Source organism: Dama dama, chromosome 1, assembly GCF_033118175.1.
Source record: "Dama dama isolate Ldn47 chromosome 1, ASM3311817v1, whole genome shotgun sequence".
NCBI lineage: Eukaryota > Metazoa > Chordata > Mammalia > Artiodactyla > Cervidae > Dama > Dama dama.
In genome coordinates, this window is record NC_083681.1 from 43,727,554 (window position 1) to 43,753,912 (window position 26,359).

General features: G+C 43.4%; 1 protein-coding gene and 1 non-coding gene across 5 annotated transcripts in view; one reads left to right on the forward strand and one right to left on the reverse strand.

The window, feature by feature from the left end:
* SCUBE2 (signal peptide, CUB domain and EGF like domain containing 2) overlaps positions 1-26,359 on the forward strand; it is an 80,456-nt gene that overhangs the window by 5,864 nt on the left and 48,233 nt on the right. For all 4 annotated transcript variants that reach the window (XM_061147908.1, XM_061147916.1, XM_061147901.1 and 1 more), the window contains exons 3-8: positions 5,134-5,259; positions 10,789-10,923; positions 16,511-16,636; positions 19,853-19,969; positions 20,685-20,774; positions 25,455-25,571. In XM_061147908.1, the coding sequence (XP_061003891.1) occupies positions 5,134-5,259; positions 10,789-10,923; positions 16,511-16,636; positions 19,853-19,969; positions 20,685-20,774; positions 25,455-25,571 (711 nt within the window). The remainder of the gene's footprint in view (positions 1-5,133; positions 5,260-10,788; positions 10,924-16,510; positions 16,637-19,852; positions 19,970-20,684; positions 20,775-25,454; positions 25,572-26,359) is intronic.
* TRNAG-CCC (transfer RNA glycine (anticodon CCC)) lies at positions 25,153-25,225 on the reverse strand. The gene has a single exon. It is a non-coding gene; the product is annotated as a tRNA-Gly (tRNA).

A 26,359-nucleotide genomic window follows, 5' to 3' on the forward strand; every position in this document is an offset into this window, starting at 1 on the left:
TTGATTACTAACAGTTTAGAGTGAAAAGTTTGCTATTTAGTTTAAAAGAATTAATGATTGGCATCGCTGCTCTTATACCTTTAAATTGGTTTTAAAAATAATTTGTGATTATTGTTATAAAAATCAATACAAAACAATAAAAAAATGTGTGAAATAGAAAAGTAAAGATCCTCCTATTCCTTTATCCACAGGTAATCATTGTTAACAGGGAGCATGTATTCTTTGTACTGTCATTTTCAACCAGAACCCTAGAAGGATCTGATCTTTTGAGTACTTGGAGTATTTATAAACCTAGCAAGTAAGGCTCTCCCTGTTTAGTTTGGATTTCTTGGCACGGGGATCCGTAAGTGGAAACTTTCTTCCAAGAAGGGAAAGGAAAGAAAATGAGGATTGCAAAGACTCAAAGATACAGATATTCAAGGATGTAACTCCTTCATGTGTACTTTCTGGCTTATTAGTTTTTAATCCTCTTGGGTCCCGTCTGTGGTGTCATTTGTGTTGTGATTATCACCAGTCACTTGGCCCTATTTAAGTTCAAGGATGGGAACTGGTTTGCTCAGAGTGAACAAAATTTTATCCTCTACAAACTTCTTCTGCCAAAATGTTGGAAAAATGAAAGTATGGGACCTGAGTATTTTTAAAATAATGTGATTCAGAGGTGACTTTAGGTGAAGGATGTTATATTCTAAATGATCTTTGCTTATGTCCCAGACTTTGGAGAGGGGATGTTTCAGTGGTCAGTATTCATTATATGGTTCTTATTTCTCAGTTTAAGGAACTGAATCATCTAGGGATGAATCTAGACTTGGCTTTTGTATTTTTTTTTTTTACTTTTTATTTTGAAATAATTTTAGACTTCAGAAAATTTGCAAAAGTAGTGCAGAATTCTTTACATATGTCTACTAGTTATTTTATCCTAATGTTAGCAACTTACATAACTGCAGTAGAGTATTAAAACCAGGAAATTAACATTGGCACAGTCTTATTAACTATATAGACTAACTCAAATGTCACCAGTTTTTTCCTAATGTTCTATTTTTTTCCCTTCCGGAATCCAGCTCAAAGTCCCACAGTACATTTAACTTGTCTCCTTGTCTCCTGCAGTCTGTGACAGTTCCTCAGTCTTTCCTGGTCTTTCTTGACAGTGACTTGTAGATGAGTGCTGTTCGGTTCTTTTGTTGGTGTTATGTTTCCACATGATACAAAGTGATATGGTAGGAACAGACACGATAAGAGAATGTCCTGTGTTTTCTCGTTCTGCATTTTTAATAATACAAAAGTGAAACTTTTGGCGAGGCTACTACAGAACTATTTTTGTGTGCTTTTCATTGCATCACATCTGGGGTACACGATGTCAACATGTCCCACTACAGGTGATGTTAATCTTGATCACCTGGTTAAAATGATATATTCTGTGTTTCTCCACTTCAGAGTTACTTTTTTTCCATTTCAGCAGAGCTATATCTTGGAGCAGATACTTTCGGCCTATGCGAATGTCCTGTTTGTTCTCAAATTTTTGTCCACTGATTTTAGCATCTAACTGTGGATCTTGCCTGCATCAGTTGTTACTGTGAAGTGTGCCTCTTGGTAGTTTTGTATTTCTCTTGTTCCTTGCACATCTATTAATAGGGCTTCTCTAAGGAAGCTCTGTCCTCATTTCCCATTTCTTTATGCGTTGATTTATGTGTTTATGTATGTTATGCCAGTATGGACTCACAGGTATTTATTTAATTATATAGTTATTTATTTTTGGCTCAAGTTGTTCCAACTTTAGCCATCGGGAGCTCCTTCACATGGTCCCCTGTGCCCTGTTGTCATGCCCCCATCCTTTTTTGAGAAACTCCTAATTTTCTGATACCACAAAATGCTCCCGCCTCAACCTGTATTTTCCCCTCCCTAGCCCTGGAAGCAACCACTTCTTCAAGGAGCCCTGGTTTTCCTTTTATTGGGAAATGGTGTATGGAAACCAAGATCTGGATGCTTGATATTTTCATTGTTACTGGGATGTCATTCCTCCTAGGCCCTCTCAGTGGACAGAGCTAGGAAATATATGTATGTATACTAACCCACACATACACACTTATCTATTTTTATTCCTTTTATCTATGCATTTCTCTATATATTTAAAAACAGTGAGTTACACTGATACTTCGGATTCCAAAGCAGTATCACAGGATTATTCTAACCTCCGTCTTGGCTTATTTATAACTTCTTTCTCTAACAGTAAGAAGCCTGGCTCTCATTATTTGCAATATATGTATGTTTGTTCAATCCCAGTATACACATAAAGTATATACAGAATTGCTACTCCATAATCCTGTGGGTAAAACAGATTTAATAATTAGGGTATGGTATTTATATACAACTGTTTTTGTTTTCAACCTTACAATATCCAGTCAAGTCATTATTTTTTGAATTTACTTAGGCTAGTACTTTTCTTCCCCATCCCCTTCAGTGTGGTTGTGTTATTCATTTATAGTACATTTGGATTCATTTGTTTCTCTCTGTATTCCATTTTTTATCTTCCCTCAGTCCCCACTTCTGCTTCCTGCTTGATGTGTGTGTGTAAAACGTCACCATGGTTCTGAGTCAAAGTTGTACGAAAACCAGAGAACTGTTACTCCCTCATCCTGTTCCTATCCTGCTTGCCTTCCTCATTTCCACCCCATTTCCCACCAGCCATGGGTCACCAATCTCTGTTCTTTCTGGTTTCTCCTTCCTATGTTTCTTTTGTACAAATAAGCAGCTGAATATGTATTTTCTCTTTAACTACTTCACTGAGTTATAATTTACATAGCATAAAATTCACCAATTCTAAGTAATGTACAAATCAGTGATTTTGAGTAAATTAGTTGAATTGTGCAATCACCGCGTTAATAGCCTTCAAACATTTTCCTTGTCTCTGTTTCAGCCCCAGTTCCAGGCAACCGCTAACCTATTTTCCTGTTTCTGTAGTTTTACCTTTGTGACATAATAATGGAATTATATAATACATGGTCTTTTGTGTTTGGCCTCTTTTGCTTAGCATAATGTTTTCGAGGTTCATCCATATTGTACCCTGTAATGATATTTCATTCCTTCTTATTGTTAACTAGTATTTCATGGACGTTTGGGTTGTTTCAACTTTTGGACTCTTATAAATAAATGTGTTGCTGTGAATATTCACCTGCAAGTCTTTATGTAAACATGATTTGACATTTCTCTTGGATATATATCTAGGAGTAGAATCTTTGGATTATGTGGTAAATTTGTGTTTAATCTTTTAAGAAACTGCCAAGGAACTTTCCAAAGTGACTTATTACTATTATTATGCCATCTTATTACCATCAGCAATGTATGAGGATTCCCATTTCTCTGCAACCTTGCCAACATTTGACATTGTCTTTCTTTTTAAAAATTCATTATTGATTTTTGGCTGTGCTGGGTCTTCTTTGCTTTGCGTGGGCTTTCTCTATTTGCGGAGAGTAGGGGCTCCTTTCTCGTTTCGGTGCGTGGGCTTCTTGTTGTGGTTGACTTCTCTTGTTGCTCAGCAGAGGCTGTAGGCGCACAGGCTTCCTTAATTGCAGAACAGGGGCTCAGTAGTTGTAGCACATGGGCTTAGTTGCCCTATGTCATGTGGGATATTCCCAAACCAGGGGTCAAACCCATGTCCCTACATTGGCAGGCAGGTTCTTATCCACTATACCACCAGAGAAGTCCCTGTCTGTCTTTTTTTATTATAACTGTCTAGGGAGTGTGGAATGGTATCTCGTGATTATAATTTGAATTTCTCAAATAACTAACGATGTACTTTTTTTTATGTGCTTATTGTGTTGGAGTAGAGTGTTAGTCACTCAGTAGTGTCCAACTCTTTGTGACCCCATGGATTGTAGCCCACCAGACTCTTCTGGATTTCTCTAAGCAAGAAGACTGGAGTGGGTTTCCGTTTCCTTCTCCAGTGGATCTTCCCAACCCAGGGATCAAAGCTAGGTCTCCTGCATTGCAGGCAGATTCTTTATCATCTGAGCCAGTGTATTGTCTTTGGTAAAATGTCTATTCAGATCTCTTGCCCATTCTAAAATTGGGTTGTTTGTCTTATTGAATTATAAGAGTCTTTTATGAGGTATGTGATTTGCAAATATTATCTATCAATTTGTGGCTTCTCTTCATTTTCTTAATGATATCTTTTGAAAGGTAAAAGTTTAAAATTTCCACAAAGTCCAATTTATTAATTTTTAAATTTATGGATTTTGTGTTTTGTGTTATATATGATGTTGTATCTAAAAAAATCTTTACCTAACCGAAGTTCTCAAAGATTTTCCCATAAAACCTGTATATTTTTTCTCTTTAAAGTTTTCTAGTTCTAGCTCTTACATTTAGGTCTCTGATGCATTTTGTGACTTTTGTGTATGATATGAGATAAGGGCCTAAATGAATCTTTTTTGCATATGGATATCCAGTTGTCTCAGCACCATTTGTTAAAAAGACTATCATTTCTCCCAATAAATTGCCTTAGCATTTTTGTCTAAAATCAAGTGACCATAAATACAAGGTTTATTTCTGGACTCTTGATTCTGTTCTAGTGATCTGTTTGCCTGCCTCTATGCCAGTACCACACACTGTCTTGATAACTGTAGCTTTATAGTAAGTGAAAATCTTCCAAATATGTTTTCCTTTTTCAAAATTGTTTTAACTCTTGAGTCTTTTGCATTTCCATGTAAATTTTAAAGTAAGCTAATTTTGCACACACACACAAAAAAGCACATTGGAATTTTATGTGTATTTATATCTCCTTATTTTTTACATGAACATATGACAAATAATCTTATGCATTTTGATTTTTTTTTACCTATTAGTATATTCTAAAAATCACTCCAAATCAGTTTGTAGAGATTTTTCCCATTGTTTCTTTTTAACAGCTGCATAGTATTCCACCAAGTAAACGTACCTTAATTCTTCAACTACTTGTTATGGACATTTAGGTTTTTCCCAGTATTTTGTAATTACAAATTCTGCAGTGAATAACCTTATGTATATTAATTTTACTGTTGTTGGAGATTCCTAGAGGTGGGATGGCTGGTTAAAAGGTAAATATATATTTCTCCACACTAAAGCAATAGTGCCTATGTGGCTTACTTCTGTTTTGCTCCTCAGATATTGATGAATGTGGAAATGAGCTCAATGGAGGCTGTGTCCATGACTGTCTGAATATTCCTGGCAATTATCGCTGCATTTGTTTCGATGGCTTCATGTTGGCTCATGATGGTCATAATTGTCTCGGTAAGAAAAACGGGTAGAGATGGTAATTATCATTTACCTCCTCTCTAGCACCCCCACCCCTGTCTTTTCTTTGACAAAAACATATTCATTAAAAGAAAACTGGGATCAGAAACTTGTGTTTTCTGGCTCCCCAGAAATCATACTCCCTAATAGAAAACCAGGGTAAGTATTTTAGTTTTTATGTGCTCACTCATAATATAAACCCTCCATTGTCCAAGGAGGTGGTGGATATTGTCATTAGTACTTTCTGACTTTCTGGCATTGACTTGTTACTTTTAAGATCTTTAGTCTTGTGTTAAAAGGGTCTTGACTTAAAGCTATTTCTTTAATCCTGTAAATATCTCTATTCCAGAATCATGTAAAACTATTTGTCGTAAATATTCCACATGTGTGCTTGGATCTCAGCCAGATAGACTCCCCTCTTTTTTCTTAAAAGAGAGAGAAATTCAAACAGAAACCTTCCATTAACATCCTCCTAGTACCCCACAAACCAAAAACATCTGTTAGAGTTTCAGTCTCTGAGTTAGGAACTGCAAAGAGCATTGTTTACATTGGTTCCTTATGCTAGGAATAAAACAGAATTTAAAAATAGCAAGCAGTTGGATAGCGCTGAATGTTGGATGGTCTTAGAAGATGTGGCACACCTGGAAGGCAAGTGTTTATGGCCTATTTGCACTGGAAGGCTGATGTTAGCAGTGGTACAGAAGGACATCATGGGACTCAGAGGACATCAGATTCCTTTGGCATCAATCCTTCGTGTGGTTGACCCACTGATGTCCATTTGGCTAACCAAGAGAAGCTTGAGCCAGGCCCCACCTCTGCAGGGACAGCTAATTCAGATGCTCCCTTACTGTGCAGTGGAAATGGCCACTTGATCAAATGCTTTGAGTTGAGCATGGTGGTGGTGGTGACTTAGTCAACTAAGTTAAGTCCGACTCTTGCGATCCCATGATCCCGTGGATTGTAGCCTGCCAGGCTCCTCTGTCCATGGGATTTCCCAGGCAAGTATGCTGGAGTGAGTTGCCATTTCCTTCTCTAGGGGATCTTCCCAACCTAGGGATCAAACCGGTGTCTGTCTCCTGCATTACAGGCAGTCTACTGTATTGCAGGCAGTTTCTTTACTGACTAAGCCACTGGGGAAGCCATAAAAGTCACTAAGTGAGTATAGGCTGAACTTACATTTTGAGTGTTGGGGGAAGGAGAGTATTTGGGTCTCAGGCCTGATATAATCTTTGTCATGTCACCTGGAGCCCCATCATGATGTTGACTCATTCCCTTCCTGCCTGTGTGTGGTATGAGAGGTCCAGCACTGGTTAGACCACTTGGCCTTCCAAGCCTGCAGCTCTCAGGGAGAAGAGATTGAGGCTGGGAGTCACTAACCCCTCTGCAACTTTCTAGGTCATCAGCACCACAAAAAGACACATTAGAGACACAATCCTGAGAGCAGCAATAAATTGAGATTAATTAAAAACTAAAAAAAAAAAAAAAAAAGAAGAAAGAAATTACATTTAGTGTGTAATTTACAGTATGTTTAAAAAAAAACAAACATTTTCTGGGAGAAATCACTTATTTCCCTTTGATTAGCCAATGGCATGTTGAGGATCTGTAGTTGATGGAAGACCCATTGATCACAGTTGTGCCCAAACTCACAGCCTGGGGGACGTGTGAACTTCTAAAGAACAACACGCAGAACCATCCAGGAGTTAAGGACTAAGGACCTTGGGTGGAGTCATTTGGAGTAAAAGCCTGCTCAGAAATCCCGAGGCCCCAAGTCCTTCCTTGCCTGGCTGCTAACTCAGATATTTCAGCAGACTGTTTCCATTTCCCCCTCTCTGGGGTCTCTTTCTGGGTTTGGTAGCAAGAGTCTGCCTTGCAGAAAGGCCCTGAGCATCCTGAGTACCTCTGAAGGGGCTCAGGATTCTATGAAAAGGAAGGCGAGAGGAAGTACAGTGATACGTGAAGAGCGGGGCAAGCACACAGAGAAACCCCTCTGCCATTTGGACTCAAAAGAGCAGAAGCATTTTGTGACAGGAAAGGAGCTCAGTATCAAAATTTAGGAGTGGCAGTTTCCTGTGTTCTCTTGGATGGCCCCTACCTCTCCTCAGCCCCTGACCTTACACCAGCTGCCAATATATGAGCCAGGATATGCAGAGGACAAACAGCACTGAGTTCTGGCTCTCTACCCAGATTGCTCCAGGATCTTGGGTGCCTGTGAGCCTGAAAAACAAAATGTAGCTCTTCCAGACAGCTCACCCCACCTGAATTCCATTTCTGTTTATTGAATATCTGGGAGCACGGAATAGCTACTAGGTCTTGTAGCCTATTAGCATCACTTGAGAAGTTTAAACAGAAAAAGAGACACAGAAGTACAGAACAAACTTTTGAACTCTGTGGGAGAAGGTGAAGGTGGGATGTTTCGAAAGAACAGCATGTATATTATCTATAGTGAAACAGATCACCAGCCCAGGTGGGATGCATGAGACAAGTGCTCGGGCCTGGTGCACTGGGAAGACCCAGAGGAACTGGGTGGAGAGGGAGGTGGGAGGGGGGATCGGGATGGGGAATACATGTAACTCCATGGCTGATTCATGTCAATGTATGACAAAAGCCACTGAAATGTTGTGAAGTAATTAGCCTCCAACTAATAAAAAAAAATAAAAATAAAAAAAAATAAAATAAAATGACACCAGGTCTCACCCAAGGCTAGTTAGACTAGTGTGGTCCAGATGTCAGCGTTCTAACCTGCGGCCAGGTTGTGAAACACTGTTTTATGCTCTGCAGAAACTCACCAGCCTAGTGTGCACGTGAACGTTTGTCTTAATTCATTCCCTGATAGCTCAGTTGGTAAAGAATCCAACTGCAATGTGGGAGACCTGGGTTTGATTCCTGGGCTGGGAAGATGCCCTGGAGAAGGGAAAGGCTACCTACTCCAGTGTTCTTGGGCTTCCCTTGTTGCTCAGCTGGTAAAGAATCCACCTGCAATGTGGGAGACCTGGGTTCGATCCCTGGGTTGGGAAGATGCCCTGGAGAAGGGAAAGACTACCTACTCTCGTATTCTGGCCTGAAGAATTCCATGGACTGTATAGTCCATGGGGTTGTGTAGAGTTGGACACAACTGAGCAACTTTCACTTTAATCTGAGTGCATCACCCAACTTGATAATTTCTGATTGCTTTGGAGAAAAGGAATAGTGGGTGAAGCATGGGGTAGGGTGGGGCAACTCAGAGCCGGGCCAGGTGCTGGTGTCCAGAGAGGCAGATTGCTCCTGCTCACCCCGGTCCTCTCGGCAGGAACAGCCAGGCCAGGTGTGTCCCAGCGTCTCTCACCCTCCGGAATGTGCTCCCTTAACCCTTTGGCACGGAGAAGGACAAGTTTGTTAGGCTTCAGGGGATGGCTGGAGTCCCATCAGTTTAGAAAGGCATCTGCTGGGTAGTGTGGGAGGACAGATGACTGTAAGATCTGAAGCTTGAAACCAGATAACAGATATTTAAATGTGAATGTTCTTGTTACAGATGCCCTCAGGAGCTAGTGATAGGCACATGGGAAATCAGGAGAAAATAAATAGCTTTTTACATTAGCCTTCTCCTCGAGCCTCTATCAGATCTGAGATTTTTCTGGAAGTTTCCTCTTCTTTAGCTCTGATGATGCTATGCTCTTCTTGTTTGTTCATGCATTGAAGAGTTAATATGTGCCTGCAGGTTACAGGGCTATGCTAAATATACTTAAAAAAAAATCTGTCTTCAAGGAGTTTGCAATCTAGTGGAAATGGATAAATAAACAATTTTGAGGAGTCAAAAGGTACAAAAAAAAAAAAAGATTTTGAGAATGCATAGCAGTAAGTGTATTGATGGAGCCGTGTACAGGAGTGTGTGTGACTCAGTGGAAGAAAGGTCCTCTAACCTTGCCCTGGGGCCACAGCACTGGGGCAAGGCTCCCTCCCTCACTGCTGATGGCTTCTTTATTGGGGCTCCTGCTCTCTCATCCTGCTACCCTCAGTGTTCTCCAGATTCTTCCTCTGGCCATCTCCTCTCTCTCCTTCCCTTTTTCCCTGCCTACACTCCTGTGTTTGACTTTCTCAGCTGCCTCCAGCATTTTATCGGGATACCACAAGTAAGTGGTTTTCAGAGCTGTCTTCACACCAGGCTCAGGTTTCCCGCAGCCTACTGGATCTAGCCCTGGATGTCAGCATCTCACATGTATCACCTCCCTGCCCTGCTAGGGACCAACCAATCTCCACCCCCAGTTCTTCCTCATGTTTCTCAGCCACCTCACCCTATGTCCACATGACACCTTGTCCACAGTTCTCTTTTATTTCTTCCATCCTAGGCATCTCCTCTGTTTTCCCCTTCTCCTCCTGCCCTTAATCTTTCCCAGCATCAGGGTCTTTTTCAGTGAGTTGACTCTTCGCATCAGACAGCTAAAGTATTGGAGCTTCATCATCAGTCCTTCCAATGAATATTCAGGGTTGATTTCCTTTGGGTCACCAACTCAGTGGGCATGAGTTTGAGCAAACTCCAGCAGGTAGTGAAGGACAGGGAAGCCTGACGTGCTGCAGTCCATGGGGTCACAGAGTCGGACACAACTGAGTGACTGAACAGCAACAGGCATCCCCACTGCCAGGGCCCAGGTCAGGTCCCCTCTGGCACCAGCCATGGCTATTTCAGGCACATGGTTGAAGCTGGACTCCCAGGTTTCAATTCTTCCCTTCCCTGTGTCCTTTCCCCAGTGCTGTCTTAGCCTTCCCAACATGAGGGGCTGACCGTTGTCACCCCAGCTCCTGTGATTTCCAATTGCCTCTCTGATGAAGTAGAAACTTCTTCGCCTGGTATTTAAGGTCCTCTGCAGTGTGACCCCAATTATTTCCCCAGTTCTGTCTCCTGTAACTTCCCTACCTGTACCATGCTTTAGTCAAATTGAATGACCCACAGTTATTTGAACATACTCCATGTCCCCCAGCCTTCCTGCTACACGCACGCCCTTTCTTCTGCCTCCAGTCCCTTCTCCTGATTTCTCATTGAAGAAAGACTGCAAGCCTTATGCCTTCATCAGCTTTTCCAAAGAACCCATCCTGATGCCCACAGCCAGATGTGACCTCCGTCCTCTGTACCACTGTTTACCTTATCTCACCATTACTAGTACAGTGTCTCTTTCCCTTTGCTGAAGGGGATGCTCCTCGAGCCAGGGAATTGCATCTTACTCATCTGTGTTTTATTGTCTCCTCTAGCACTGAGCTTTGGAAAGAGAAGGTAAATACTTACTGGACTGATTACCTTGTGTCCAGGTGGAGGGCCTATCTAAGGGAGCCACAGACCTGTGAGGGCTGGAGTTAATTACCTGCAGTCCCACTGGCTTCAATTCTGAGAGCTTCTGTGACACGAGGTCCTAAAGAGGGACCTCGTCTCTGCTTAGCAGGAGCCCCTGAGCTGCTGATCAGTGGGGTGGGGAGTAGGGTGGGGGCTGGGAGTGTGCTGGGGAGGGGGTGTGTGTGAAGCAGCCCCACAGGCAAAGGCTCAGCCTTCTCCCCCTGCAGACGTGGACGAGTGCCTGGAGAACAATGGTGGCTGCCAGCACACCTGCGTCAACGTCATGGGGAGCTACGAGTGCCGCTGCAAGGAGGGCTTTTTCCTGAGTGACAATCAGCACACGTGCATTCACCGCTCAGAAGGTATCTCTGCTCGGCTGGGGGGAGGCGGGGAGAGGGGCAGGGTCACATCTGAGAGTCCCCCTACCCCCCAAGTGACTCTAGAGGAAAGCACATCATGCATAAAGTCTGGAGGCCTGAGGATGAGTGGGCAGGGTATTTCAGCTTCACCTTCCTCACCTGGCAAAATGAGGGAGTTGGTCTGGGTGAGTTCTGAGGTCTCTTCAGGCTCTCACAGTTGCTGATTCTAATCTCTAAATAGAGCACATTTCAAGCATGACGATGTCTTAGGAGAAATGATGATCTGCCAAGTTTTTGAAAAAAGTGCTGCAAGTCACAGCACCAAGTGTGAGCCTGCTCTTAGTGAGGAGGGAGGGAGGGGGCTGGAGCCTTCCTTTGGAGACTCAGTAAACTGCCCTGTTTTCAGCAAGAGTGGGCCTTCCCTGTATTTTCTATTTTTGGACTCTGACCTCTGGGATTCCAGGGGGCAGGTGGACCCCTTCCCCAGACTGCGGGGGGCTCTATTTTAGGGTTTCCTTCACCCATATTGCCATTCACCATTTTGCCATAAATTTGCAGAAAACTCCTCTCCTCTGATGGCTTTCGTTCTCTCTGCTTTGTGTTTATACCTATTTTATTTTTCTGTTAGTTCAGTGGATTCTCAGGAGGGAGAGGCGTTAAGTTCTTGTGGCCAATCAACCATTTTTAACTCAGTGATGTGCTTTTAATTCTTCCATGCTCTTTCTTAAGCCAAAGAACCACACTCTGATGGCGGTATGTCTCCCATGGTTGCCCTTGCCTGTTTCTAAGGGAAGTGCCCCAAACACTAGACTGTTAACTCCTTTGTGCTGCTTGTTCAGCCTCATAAGTTAAAATGAAGTGATTTTCAGTTTTTCTACTATTTAATCACAGGATTTATAGATTTATTATTTTAATTGTGGTGGTTTTAGTGATTTTTCAAGGGCTTCTTTGTGGAAGATGATTTTTGCCTCTTTTTCTAAGAATGATGGCTCCTTCCTTAGCCCTCACCAGCAGGCCTGTTTGGGTGTTAAGAAGAGGAGTCAGAGAAACGGGGAGTCGGATGCTTTTATCCCCCAGCCTGCTTGCTGTCAGAGTGTGAGCTGGTTACTCATAGCCCCTGGCTCTAATCAGGTGATCTCTTAGCTCCTGCAGGTGTGGCCCTTGACTGAGTAGCAGGTTTGATTTTCATTTTCCTGAGGGGTTCTCTGGACTCTTCCATGAGCTGTGCCTCTGGTCTGAGGCTGAATTAAGATGCCAGCAGCACGAGAATGATCCTGATCTCAGGGCCCCTCCCCTCTGGCTGCTCAAACCTGCTTCCTGGCAAGCCCCTCTGGCTTCCTCTTCAGGTGGCGGGGAGGTAGAGCTCGTGGTCCTGTAGGCAGAGCTGTGCTTGAACACCCCCAGGATGGGTCCCACCTCTCGTGAAGCCACTGGCAGTGATTAAGACCTTCTCTTACCCTCGCTCCTCCAAAGTGATTCAGCCCCTTCTCCTGTCCCCACGTCCCCCAGACTGATTACAGACACAGGCTCCTCAGACTGCAAGACCATAAGAGCAGTTCCTTTCCACAATCTGTGTTTTCTAAATTCTTTACGATTCAGACATTCTTAGAACCCCTGAAGAGTATTTAAAATGAGCATGTTTGTTTGGGGCTAAAACCCAAGTCCAAGTATTGGGGTTGTGGTCTGGAAGCACTCTGTGATTTTCTGTTGTGTTTTAACCTGGATGCTGGGTGAATTTGCGGTGGCGTGAGCCCACAGATTAGAGCCGCTTGCAGCTGCCCACTTCCATTGTAGGGTTTTAACTCTCCAAATAGAGCCAGCTCTAAACAGTATTCCTCTAGGATGCCCTCCTTGAAGTGCACGTTAAACTCTTAGAATCTATATTAAAATAGACTTTAAAACCCACAGCTGATCCTTTAAAAATGGTTGAAAGAAGATAAACACTGCAAGCTAGTATTTTCTAGAGTCACCGATGTTGTTATTAATAATTATATACTAAATGTTCTTTAATATAAGGGATCATACTAGTTAATTCCAAGAGAAATTCAAGCTATTTGTGTTTTTTTTTTTTTCATCCTTAGAGACCCCAAAGTTCTGAAAAAGAGACTGTGTGTTTTCACCCATGTAATGGGGGTAGGCTGGAGAGAGACACACGGCCCCAGCCTGCCTTTGTCCCTATTCATGGGTGCTCAGGCTCTCAAAATGAGCATTTCTCTTTTGTTTTGTCTGCTTTGAGAATATTTCTAGATGTTTGCACCGCTGCCTTTTTAGAGTAGTGGGCAAGGTGGCAGGTTAGTGAGTAAGGGGCTGTGCTGTTAGCAGGGTCTGTTTCTTCCTTTTCTTGCCCTATTTGCAGGGATTATTTTTATTCAGTTCCCAATAATATACATCAATGAGACCCTGGGCCAGGGGTCTCCCAGAATGGGATATTTCTCAGGTTTCTGAGCTGTTTCCTTCCTGGTGAACTAACAGTCCTAAACATAACTGTGCAGGCAGTTTCTGGGACAGCCAGGACGCTAGCTGGCTTCCCCAGTTTGGACCAGTCCATCTGCCTACCCTAGCAGTGGCCTTGTTTTGAGTCAGGGTACTCTGAAAAGCTTCGGGGGCCCCTCTTAAAAAGCCCTTAGCATTTCAAGAGTCATTTAAACTTTCAGTGTCTTCTGGTAACTTTAGGTCTTGCTTGATATGATGTGACATCGGGGGCAGCTTCTTTGTTCATCCCCATGTTATCTGGTGCACAGTCAGTTCTTACAAAATATTTCTTGTGCAAATGAATTGCTCTGAGAAGCAGTAAAGGTCACTTTGCAAACAGCTTAACAGACTTGTAAACAGAATGAAAAAGAAAAAGAAGAAGAAGCAGCTGATTTGTATGGGAGTGTACTTTGGGGTGCTTCCCCCTACTCCCAACCCTGGAAACCATCTTATGCAGCCCAGCATCAGAAATATCGGGAAGCAGCTGGCATGAGATGTGGAGGATAGTCTCCCTTAGGGAAGGAAAATGATGTTTCTACTGCTGCCTTTTCTTGGGCACTGTTACGTTTAGCCCTAGATGCTCCTGGAGCCTGTTATTGTAAATGCCCTGCTGATCCAAGAACAACTGTAATGCTGGCTGGGCCTTCTTAGGAGGACAGGACGCTTCCTGGAGGCATTTCCCACCTCTTGTGCCATCTTAGTACTGGGAGCAAATACTGTCTTCAGAAATCACCAGCCCAAGCCAAGAGAGAGCTCCCCTCCGACCCAGTGCGAGCCTCTTTCTGTGTTAATTGACAGCAGCCCTTGGCACGGGTGAATGGATCCCAACCACCTCCAGCAGATTGAGTGCTGGAGCTCAAACAGCTTGTAACTGTCAGATAAAAAAACAAGAAGGTTTTAAGAGAATGTGGGATGTATTAGCTGTTGCCCTCTCTTTTGGAATAGAAATGACATCTGTTTGTATTAAAACAATCATTCCCGTTAAGCATAGATCCATGGGTCCCATGGTGAGAATTGGAGAGAAATGACTTTTGACTTCATTAGAACCAACCGGCTAAGGTTTTAGGGGCACAATACAGAGCAGTATTGGATCCTGGAGAAGTCGAATGAAAGCTTTTTGTACTCATGTTAAAAGAGTGCCACTTCCAGTATTAGAAAATGTCTTGTCAGTGGAGAATCAATGAGAACAAAATCCCTACTCTTAAAAATGTTTTAGAGTTACATTGCACAAATGTGAAAAAGCATCATATGAATACATACCTATTTAGTTCAGTTCAGTCCTCAGTCGTGTCCAACTCTTTGCAACCCAGTGGACTGCAGCACTCCAGGCTTCCCTGGCCATCATGAACTCCTGGAGCTTGCTCAAACTGATGTCCATCTAGTCGGTGATGCTACCCAACCATCTCATCCTCTGTTGTCCCCTTCTCCTCCTGCCTTCAATCTTTCCCAGCATCAGGGTCTTTTCTAGTGAGTCAATTCTTCGCATCAGGTGGCCAAAGTATTGGAGCTTCAGCTTCAGCATCAGTCCTTCCAATGAATATTCAGTAATGATTTCCTTTAGGGTTGACTGGTTGCATCTCCTTGCAGTCCAAGGGACTCTCAAGAGTCTTCTCCAACATCACAGTTCAAAACCATCAATTCTTCGGTGCTCAGCTTTCTTTATGGTCCAATTCTCACATCCATACATGACTACTGAAAAAACCATAGCTTTGACTATATGGACCTTGTCGATAAATTAATGTCTCTGCTTTTTAATATGCTGTCTAAGTTGGTCGTAGCTTTTCTTCCAAGGAGAAAGCATCTTTTAATTTCATGGCTGTGGTTACCATCTGCAGTGATTTTGGGGCCCAAGAAAATAAAGTCTCTCACTGAACCCCATGAACAGTATGAACAGGCAAAAAAGATATGACATACCTATTAATGTTGAGAGGTTTTGAGAATCCTCTTGCGTATGATAACAGTTCCTGCAGAGTGCTAGGAGGTCGCAGGATCCTAAAGAATTGGTATTGAGAAGAGGCATGATGCTGGCAAACCACATAGATGTCTGCTTTTCTGCGACCCCATCAATTAGACAGATGCATACTAAACCATCTAGGAAAATAACTCCCTTCCCACCATATTTACCACAAGATCAGGCCTAATGAAAATTACAGTTTACCTGGGAAGGATTTTATAGCAACTCAAGGAAACCACATATATGAGTTCTCTCTCTCTGTTCTTTCTGCTGTTGACCTCTGAGCCTGCTGAGGGAGGGCCCAGGAACTATCTGAAGGTGGTCACATAAGAGAGGTCCCTGGGCAGGTGTCCGTAGGGTGATGCCAAAATACAGAAGTAGTCACAGTCTTCTCCAGAGTATGGATTTGGTGAGGGTAGAGAGGACGGTTAAAATTTTCTGAAAATCATCTTTGAGAATATATGAAAAGGAGGACTTCCCTGGTGGTCCAGTGGTTAAGACTCTGTGCTCCAAATGCAGGGGGCTTGGGTTCAATCCCTGGTCAGGGACCTAAGATCCCACACGCCACAGAGCATGGTGCTTGCCTGCCCCCCGAAAAGAATATGTGAAAAGGTTGAGAATCTTCACCTGTCTATCTGCAGATTTTTGTAGAGAGATTCTTTTTCTGTTTGCATTCTTGATCAGTATGGGTAACAACATGGCAGAGATAAGAGTCTGAGGACAAGTTCCTGGGGTCCACAGGTTCTGATTCCACACCCAACAGAGAGTTCTTAGTGGTACTTATTTTTTTTAATTTTTTGATCACACCATGTGGGATCTTAGTTCCCTGATGAGGGATTGAACCCAGTCCCTCTGCAGTGAAAGCGTGGAGTCCTAACTGCTGGACTATGAGGGAGTTACCTTCTGGTGGGTACTTTCTTCTCAGTGTATTAAGTGGGTTCCTATCTCTGTTGGAGAATTGAAACATCTCATCTTTTGGGTGACATAAGAAAATTTTCACATCTCTGTTAACTGGCTTGATATGAATGACATATTCTTCTAAAACATGGGGCTGATGGACACCAGGCAGGCAGGTCTGTGGCTGGCCTGCCAGCCCCTCCAGACACTCCGGGGCTCTGGATTCTGATGCAACCTGGTCATTGGCTGCATGATGCTGTTTTGCAGAGGGTCTGAGCTGCATGAATAAGAATCACGGCTGTAGTCACATCTGCAAGGAGGCTCCGAAGGGCAGTGTTGCCTGCGAGTGCAGGCCAGGCTTTGAGCTGGCCAAGAACCAGAGAGACTGCATCTGTAAGTACAGACTGGTACCCCACTCCTGCCCGCGCTCTGGGAACCATGAGCCATCCTACCCCAGAGGTTGTCTTGTGCAGCCCAGTATCAGAAACATAGGGAAGGCAGCTGGCATGAGATACAGAGAACAGTCTCCTGTAGGGAAGGAAAATGATGTTTCTAAAGGGACCAGTCAGAAGGAGCTCACACTCAGGAGTGAGGAATGTGAATGCTGGGGGACAGGTCTCCCTCTTTCCACGGAATAAAATAAAATTTCCTCATTTGGCAACTCTTCGATACCCGCTTCCTGCTTCTTGTACAAACCTCATCAACCTCCTTTCTCCAAACACCAAATTCCTTGCTTTTGGAGGATAGTTCCCATTCTTTCATGCTTTCAAGGCTTTTCCAAGCCTTCCTCCCTTCCTGGCTTGGTGAATTCTCACTCAGTATTTATTTACTTATTTTTGGCTGTGCAGGGTCTTCGTTGCTTTGTGTGGGCTTTCTCTAGTTGTGACGAGCAGGGGCTAACTCTTCTTTGTGGTGCTCGGGCTTCTCATTGCTTCTCTTGTTGCAGAGCACTGGGCTCCAGGGTGCACAGCCTTCAGTAGTTGCAGCACCATGGGCTTAAGTGCCTGTGGGATCTTTCCAGACCAGGAATCGAACTTGTGTCCCCTACATTGGCAGGCGGATTCTTATCCACTGTACCACCAGAAAAGTCCTAACTCAATTTTTAATATCCTGCCTAACTTCTAATAAAGATAATAGGTACTTTGGGAGAGCATTAATTATGTGCAAAGGCTTATCTAAAGAGGTACCGTATTCCATTTAATTCTTACAGGCATCACCTTATGAGCCAAGTTGAGAAAATTGTGGAGAAGGTAAAGTTATAAGGTCACAGAGGGAGCAAGGGGCAAATGTAGGATTCACACATAGGTCTAGCCTAACTGTAAGGCTTGTGCTCCTAATCACCATGCTACACGACCTCAGAAGCATTCCCTGATGGCCTCAGACAAGGCAGCCAGTTTGTATTTTGGCTCCCACAGTGTTGTTTATTCCTCAATTATAGCACATGGCTCTGTGGGTTGAATTCTGTGTTTATGTGTTTGTTTCCCCAGCTATGAACCTCTCCAAGTCAGGGATTTTGTCTTACTTTTGCCTCTTGGTCTTATCCTGAATGTGTTCAATACACATTTGTGTAATGGATGAGTCAGTAAATGGTGTACACAGTCCAGGTGCAGCTGCCTCGGGATGAAGCAACACAATAATAGCTCCAACGGATAACAGGAAACCACCACCATTAAAGGTGTTTCTAAACCATTATTTATACCAGAGGAAACACTGAGGGTTTCCTTTTAGGAACTCTTCCCAAAGTCATTGGGCTTCCGTGGTGGTTCAGCTGGTAAAGAACCCACCTGCTAATGCAGGAGACACATGAGCTGTGGGTTCCATCGCTGGAGGAGGAAATGGCAACCCACTCCAATATTCTTGCTTGAAAAATTCCATAGAGGAGCCTGGTGGGATGCAGTCCATGGGGTCTCAAAGAGTTGAACATGACTGAGTAAACACGCACCTCTATTACATTTTGGGGTTTCTCAGGTTGCTCAGTGGGTAAAGAATCTGTCTGCAAATGCAGGAGATGCAAGAGTCACAGATTCGGTCCCTGGGTCAGGAAGATCCCCTGGAGAAGGGCGTGGCAACCCACTCCAGTATTCTTTCCTGGAGAATTCCTTGGACAGAGGAGCCTGGCAGGCTACAGTCCATAGGGTTGAAAAGAGCTGGACATGACTGAAATGACTGAGCATGCACGCAGCATGCCTAAAGTCATGGACCTTCTAGAAGATGCCCACAGTTTGCTAGGGTTGATTGTTTACAGTGAGTAGACCTCTGTGGTTAAGAGATGGAGAGACAGGGACTTCCCTGGTGGTCCAGTGGCTGAAACTCCACACTCCCAATGCAGGGGGCCCAGGTTTGATTCCTGGTTGGGGAACTAGATCCCACATGCCGCTACTAAGACCTGGTACAGCCAAATAAAATATTTTTTTTTAAAAAGCGATGGAGAGACAGTTCTGCTGGTGAAAGACTTCTCTCTGGTATCTCCATCACAAAGCAGAGCACAGCCTCATAGGCTGACAAACTAGGGCTGATGCCACCATCACCATCAGCAAGTTCTGACAGCCTCATAGGCCCCTAAAAGTGGGACTGGCTACAGCTATCTTCAAAAAGAGGACCCAGGTTTCTGCAGGAGACTCACCTGTGGATGAGATTCAGCATTTTACAGCCTTTCAGGAGCCAGTAGAATACCTAAGAGCTTATTTTTAAAGATTTAAAATGTTTTAAAGATATCATTGCTCAAATAAAACCATAAGATTATATTCAGATAATATTATAAAACTTGAAATAACAAAAAAAAAATCCAGAATTCCATCACATAATCCAGCTGTTTTGCATTTCTCATATTCCTAGTTAGTTGTTGATATGTGTATGCAATTTTTACACAGCTAAAATCACAGAACATTTTCTTTCTCACAGTGCAAGTATAGTTTCAGTTCTTTTAAATTAAAAAATTAAAAATGATTGTATAAGAATTTAAAGAGTCCAAAGAAACATATAACCTTCCCCCCTCCCATTTTCTTTGCCAGAGGTAACCACTGTTAAGTTTGATGAATAGATAGTTTTGTGGTTGGCTTTCTTCTCCTCCTTGGCTTGTTATCAATGTGTTCATACACAGTCTTTGTAATTATTGTTTAATGTTGCATTAACTGTGTGTGAAGAGTCATCATTTCCTCTGATCACCCTCCCTTCTAACTAATCAGATGTAATCTGATGAGAGAAATCCTAACATATACATATAAATTAAATACCATCTGTTCCAGACATAAAACGTGATAGCATTTCCAAATGTCCTAGGACTTCTTCTGATAGAGCAGAGCACTAGTTTAGAATCTTTTGGTATCATTTCCTCTAAATGGTGAAAATCTCCCTCCACCTTCGCATCTCTGTCTTCCTATAGAGCGTTGCTCAGATCGGTCATTCAGCATTTCTACAAGTCTTATTGTGACTGCTTGCTTACATGGACAGGGATATGGACTGAGTCAAGGTTCTCTCTTTTATGCACAGTGCCTAGTACATGCCAGGTGCCTGAATACTTCCTGAATGAAAATCAGAGCTCTTCCGGAGTAAACACAGCCCCAGGTGTGGACATCTCAGTGTTCCATGTGTTGATTCATTTTCTCCTAGTGACCTGTAACCATGGAAACGGTGGATGCCAGCACTCCTGTGAGGACACTGCTGAAGGCCCAGAGTGTAGCTGCCATCCTCAGTACAAGATGCACTTGGATGGGAGGAGCTGCCTCGGTGAATGGTGACCCCAACACTGGGTTAGGGTCTTCCCTAGACTGCTCGCCCCTAACCCAAACCCTAATTGTTAATAGCGTTTAGAACCAGAGGTAGGGTGTTTCCAGTGCATTTGCCTTCAAGCAGGTTCCATGCTGCTTCACATGGGGCAGGGGGAGTACTCCAGACCTGGAATGGGGGCCCTTTTCTCCCTGTGAGAACTTGGAGAGCCCTTGTTCCTCTCCTGGACTAGACTGCTCCTGGAGCTGGTATTCTGGAGATTGGAGCAACGCCTCCCAACAGGGCAACCGAAGTTACAGCTAGCCATTCATGATGACAGGGTGGCCTTTGCCGTCAGCAGAAGCCAGAGTTGCATACTTATGGCTGGATGCCTGCCCTGTCCATCACGATGTGTCCTTTGCTAGCTCCATTTTAGAGGTTCCCCAATCCAAGATTCTTTTTATCCTGAACTAGGGGTTCTGAAGTGAATCTGAAGCTTGCATTCCCCAGGGTCGGTGGTCAGTACAATATAATAAAAAAACTCTCTCATATTTAATGTCTATTAAGGCTCTGTGGCCATGTAACACAGAGCCTCATTGCAACATGTTTTTATCGAGCAAAGAGTCACATTTCTCACATTGTTCTCGTGTCTGGGATTTCCAAGGAAGTGGTTGTGCCGGGGATGAACAATCTGACTCATTCAGTCTGAGAACTGTGCTCTTTGCGTCTCTTGCAGAGCGAGAGGACATTGCCCTGGAGGTGACGGAGAGCAACGCCACATCCGTGGCAGATGGGGATAAACGGGTGAAACGGCGGCTGCTCATGGGTAGGTGCCTCACACACACCCCCAGCCCAGCCATTGCATTGTCCCTTTCCCTCCCCAACTTACGGCCTCAGTACTGGGGCCATGTGCCCCGGACCAGTTGGACCGGAGTCAGCAGCTCCTGTCCGGCTGGGGTGTGTCTGTTTTCCACTCATTGCTGTTGCTGAGTCACCATCCAGGACCCCTGGTCTGGTGGGAAGAACATCGGTCCAGCCATCAGCATAGCTAGTTAGCGTCTGAAACTTGCCGTGGGACTTGGACAAACTGTGTCCTGGTCTTCCTCTAAAATGGATGTAATACAGTTGACCTCTTTGGGCTATCAGGAAGCTCAGTTAAGACAATAACATGCCAAAGTGCTCAGAGTCCACTGCCTGGGACTTAGTGGGTGGTCAGTACATGTTAGATCCCCTCCACTCTGAGTAACTATGAAGAGAGAGGCATTTTGGGCAGCCCCTGCTTAGCATGGCACTTTGGCTGGGTTTTTGTCCACTGAGTCTTCTAGTTCAGACTCAGCCCGTGTTAATGGCAGGAGAGATGAATGGAGAAGAGTGGCACTTGGCTGAGGGATACAGGGAGGTCTGCCAGCAGGTCCGCTGGAGATGGAGACAACAGACAGCAGACGTTCAGCCTTGGCTGTGGGGGCGGGAATCAAGCAGCTCCTTTGATGTTATTATTCTGGAGAAAGCTTGGCTTGACTTAAATGAAACTGATCTTTTGATAGCTTCTGGATGTAACGGTCAGGTAAGATACTAAGCAGCCATTGGTTACCAGGCAAGGCAACATTTCTGAGCTCTTTTCTGCTCTGCCATATTAAAATTGTTATTTTTAATTGCCTTCGAACAGTATGTATGAATAATATAAAAACCTTAAAAAGTTAATTAGTATTTAATAGTACTTATAATGAAATAGATCATTTCCTTGTCTCATAACTTGCCATTTGCCAGCGGCCACAATTTTTAATTCTCCTGGTTGTTTCTTCTTCTCCTGACTTACCCTCCTCCATATTTCTGAAAAGGGAAGTGTATATAGTTATTTCTTGATGTCAGGTTTTTTTTTTTCCCTGCACCACATGGCTCATGGCATCTTAGTTCCCTGATCAGTAATCGAACTTGCATCCTAGGCAATGAGAGCACAAAGTCTTAAGCACTAGACTGCAAGGGAATTCCCTTGATGCGTCAGTTTTAAATATTGGTTTTTGACTTCCTACCACGGAGGATTAAGTTGTTAAGCTCCCTTTTGACTCCCTCCCCCAGTACACACACAGACTCCCCCCATACCCTTAATATGTTGTTATTCAGTCACTGAGTCATGTCCGACTCTTTGCAACCCCATGAACTGCAGCACGCCAGACTTCCCTGTCCTTCACTATCTCCTGGAGTTTGCTCAAACTCATGTCCATTGAGTCCATGATGCCGTCAAACCATCTCATCCTCTGTCACACTCTTCTCCTCCTGCCCTCAATCTTTCACCATTCTTGTGTAATTTATCAACATATGTGTTTACATATTATGAATATCTAAATATGATTCACCACTGAGTTATATAATGTACTGTAATTATATTTTCTTGTTTTCTTAGTGGTGGTGGTGGTTTAGTCGCTAAGTCGTGTCTGACTCTTTGCAACCCCATGGACTATAGCCTGCCAGGCTCCTCTGTCCATGGGATTCTCCAGGCAAGAATACTGAAGTGGGTTGCCATTTCCTTCTCCAGGGGATCTTCCCAACCCAGGAATCGAACCTGGGTCTCCTGCATTGTGGGCAGATTCTTTACTGACTGAGCTGTGAGGGAAGCTAGTTTTCTTAGTACCTCTTACCATTTTTTTTTTTTTTTTTTCAAATTTCTGGCAGGGCTCTAAAACCCTTTACAATGTGTTCAAATACAGCAGATAACTTGCCAATACCATTTTTTACAAAAAAGCCCCTTCTGAGGCTTCCAGCCTGCTCCAATGGGGCCTCACTCCTGGGCCAGTTGCGTATCTGTCATCTTGGCCTTTCCTGGAGCACCCACTTGGAAATTCCTTTCCCCATGCTCCTGCTTTGCTGGGTCCCATGGCTTCTGTTTTGTTAGTTTGCAAGGGTAGATAGAGATTTTTTTTTTTTAAACTCTGTACACCCAAAAATGCCTTTATAGTTTACCTTCCCCCTTTCTTAAGAGTTTGGCTTAGTATAGAGTTCAAAGTTGGGAAGAATATTCTGTCAGAGTTTTGAATAATGCTCTGTTGTTTTGAACATTCAGTGTTCCTTCCAGAAGTCTAATTTTTGATTCTTTCTGTTAAACCTATAAGAGCTTTTCTCTGGGTGTTTTCAGGGTCTTAGCGTTGTCCCTGGTGATCTGAAATTTCACAACAGTGTCCCCCACTGAAGGATTTGTCTCACCTGTTATACTGAGCACTCAGTAGGCCTTTTCAAGAGGGACATTCGCATCCCCAGGTTCCAAGAAATTTTCTTTTATTTTTCTTTCAATAATTTTCTTTACTTTTCTCAGTCTTTCTGAAACTCCTATTAGTTGACTATTGTAACTCCTGGTTTGCTCCTCAAATTTACTTCTTTTTTCTCTTCTTGATATTTACTTCCTAGGAGATCCTTCATTTGTTCCCCTTAACTTTCTATAGGGTTCTTTTTATATTTCAGCCTTCATATTTTAATTTTTCAAGAACTTTACTTTGGTATTTTGTTTTTAGAACGTGTTCTTATTTCATGGATGGTTTTCTTACCTCCCTGAGGAAATTAATGATAAGATTTTCTAACTTCTCTGTTGTTCCCTGGTATTAGCTTTGTTTTCCCCAGATTCCTTTCCCTTTGTTTGTTTGACTTGGTGTATTGTTTCATAATAGAGGCTTTCCTGAAGTGTCTGGTGATCCTCGGCTGACTTTTCACATTTAAAAGTGGAATATTGATAGCCACTTGGATAATCTGTCAGCTGGTGGGCTTTATGCTTGGTGGACTAGGCAATGGCTTAGTCATTTCGTCTGGAGATCTTCAAATGCCAATATCTGCAAGTCTTTTACTTGGGCAGGTCAGTTTAACTGGAGAGGAATCCTTCAGTCTCCTGCTGGGGTTATTTAGGCTTGGCTGCCAGTGTCCCAGAAAATAGGGGGATAGAGGGTGAAAGTGAGAGATCGCTCTTTTCACAGTATAGACTTTCACCTAACAGCATCTCCCCTTCCTTCCTCTGCTATTTCTGGTGCCCATGAGTCCAGGGTTTCTCTGGTCTGACTTTTTTCAGAGAATATATTAATCTTCTTTATCCTGAATAGGGATGAGCTATGGGCTATGGAATTAAGATGGGCATCTGGCGGCTTATTTGTTATATGGACTCTCAAATCAGTCTTCATATTTTAACTCCGTCCTCACCTCTGCCTCTTGAGTAACTTTAGTGCTTCCAGTTCCCAAGCCCCTCTGGGATTCTGTGGTTCACACAAGCTGACCACCTGTTGGCATCTCTCTGCAGACTGCCAGGGTTTAACTGCTAGTTACCGTTCCTCCATTGACATGCCACTTCCAGAAGATTTGACATCTTTCATCTATTGTTTTCTATTTTATTTGTCCTTAAGGATTTATACTTAAAATTTTATTTACTCTCATTTCAGTGAGGTTTGGAGAGGAAACAGAGATAAACATACTTGTTCTATCTGTCGTATTTAATCAGAACTAAGTTTGTCCTCCAAGGCTTCACAAAGAGGTAGTTTTGGGGGTAAAGGCAGTTTCTGGTAGCTAAATGCTAACAGTTGAATGAATGTTGAATAGCATTTGTGTATTACTTGGAATTAATGCAGAGCTAAAAGGTTGTTACCTTATTGTTCTTCATCTCTACAGATATGATTTAGTAACTGCAGCTGAGTTTTCACATAGCCATAACAGGTCTTTCTCCTTTTAAGGAAAGGTAAACTTCTAATCTGAGTTACTGGGCAGTTGCCAGAGGAAGTCATTGGTCTGCAGGAAGGGAAGGGCTGGGATGGGTGCTATTTCCCCTTTCTCACTTTACCCATAACACACAGTGAACAGAGAAGGTTCGGGTTAAAGGAAGGAACATCCCCCTTGGCTATGTTCTGCATTCACATCTAGCCTGCTGGAAGAGCTTGTCATACTCAACCTCTTTAGTGTCTTCACTAAAGAACATTTAGTTCTTTAGTGTCTTCACGTCTTTTAGCATCTTCACACCTGCCAGGAACTTTTAGTATGTTCACATCTGTCAGTAGAGAGGAAAGCAGGTTGGCAAGGGTGTCTGTCCCCCCGTCATCCTATCAGGTTTCCTTGGGAGATGTCACTTATTTATTTGGCTGCTCTGGATCTTAGTTGTGGCATGTGAGGTCTTTTAGTTGCAGCACATATGATCTTTAGTTGCAGCATGTGAACTCTTAGTTGTAGCATGTGGGATCTAGTTCCCCAGCCAGGGATTGAACCTGGGTCCCCTGCATTGGGAGTGCAGAGTCTTAGCCACTGGACCACTAGGGAAGTCCGGATGTCACTTATGTAGATAGGGGATGGGGAGGAGCTGCACTTGCTCTTCCTCTAATTCACCTATGGGTGGCAGAGACTTGGGGTGTGGCTGTGAGTACCCCACACACTCCCTGATGTTCATGAATTTTTGTCAAGTATTACCACTGCACAGATGTCCCTTTCCTCCCAGCTGTGCCAGCACTCCTCTACGAAGCTAACTGCTTCTTTCTTACCTCCTTGGCAGAAACATGTGCTGTCAACAATGGAGGCTGTGACCGCACCTGCAAGGATACTTCGACAGGGGTTCATTGCAGTTGTCCCGTCGGCTTCACACTCCAGATGGATGGAAAGACCTGTAAAGGTAGCCTGGGTCTCTCCATGCGGCTGACCTGGGGGAGTAAAGGCAGTTCTCCCCCTCCACGCCTCCTGAGCAACTCCAGATTTGCTTATGATTCATATTGATCAAAAGGAAGCGTTTCTTCCCTAGGCTAGTAGAAGGTTATAATTGAGGAAGCTTAATTAGAACCGACTTAATTACAGTAACTGTAGAGAAGGTCAGCTTCTGCAGGCACCATCCATTTCAGGCAGTGGCCTTATTAGGAAAAAAGCAGTTGTTCACGGAAACATTCATTTCCAGGAGATAATATCATCCTATCATAAATAACAGCCAAGATTGTTATCCAGAGAACTTAATGAATGTACCATTAACATGTAGTAATGAATAGAGACCCCAGTGACTTAGTATTTCATGGGCAAGAGTACAAAGGCGTCGTTCTTTAATGTGATAAAAAAAAGTAGATAAACAGTTACCAGATGAAACTGAGAAAAGATAAGATTAATCAAGTATCAGAAATCATTCAAAAGCATTGAGGCTATTTAACCATTATGTAATTTGCCAAAACAAATATTCTGGTTTCTTATAGTTTGAATCATGAAACTGGAATCGGAAGTATAGGAAAGAAAGCCATCTCATCTTGAGAGACCAGTGCAGGCATGAGAAAGTAATAGGGCATCACCATTTCCCCTTAGTTTGTTTCCTTAATGCCGGTTAAGAGAAGGGCAGCGTAAGTCCGAATTCTCCAGGGGATGAGGCACTTGTCTTTCAAAACAGGTTAAGCCAGGCAAGAGAAGTTGTGTAAGATGGAAAAC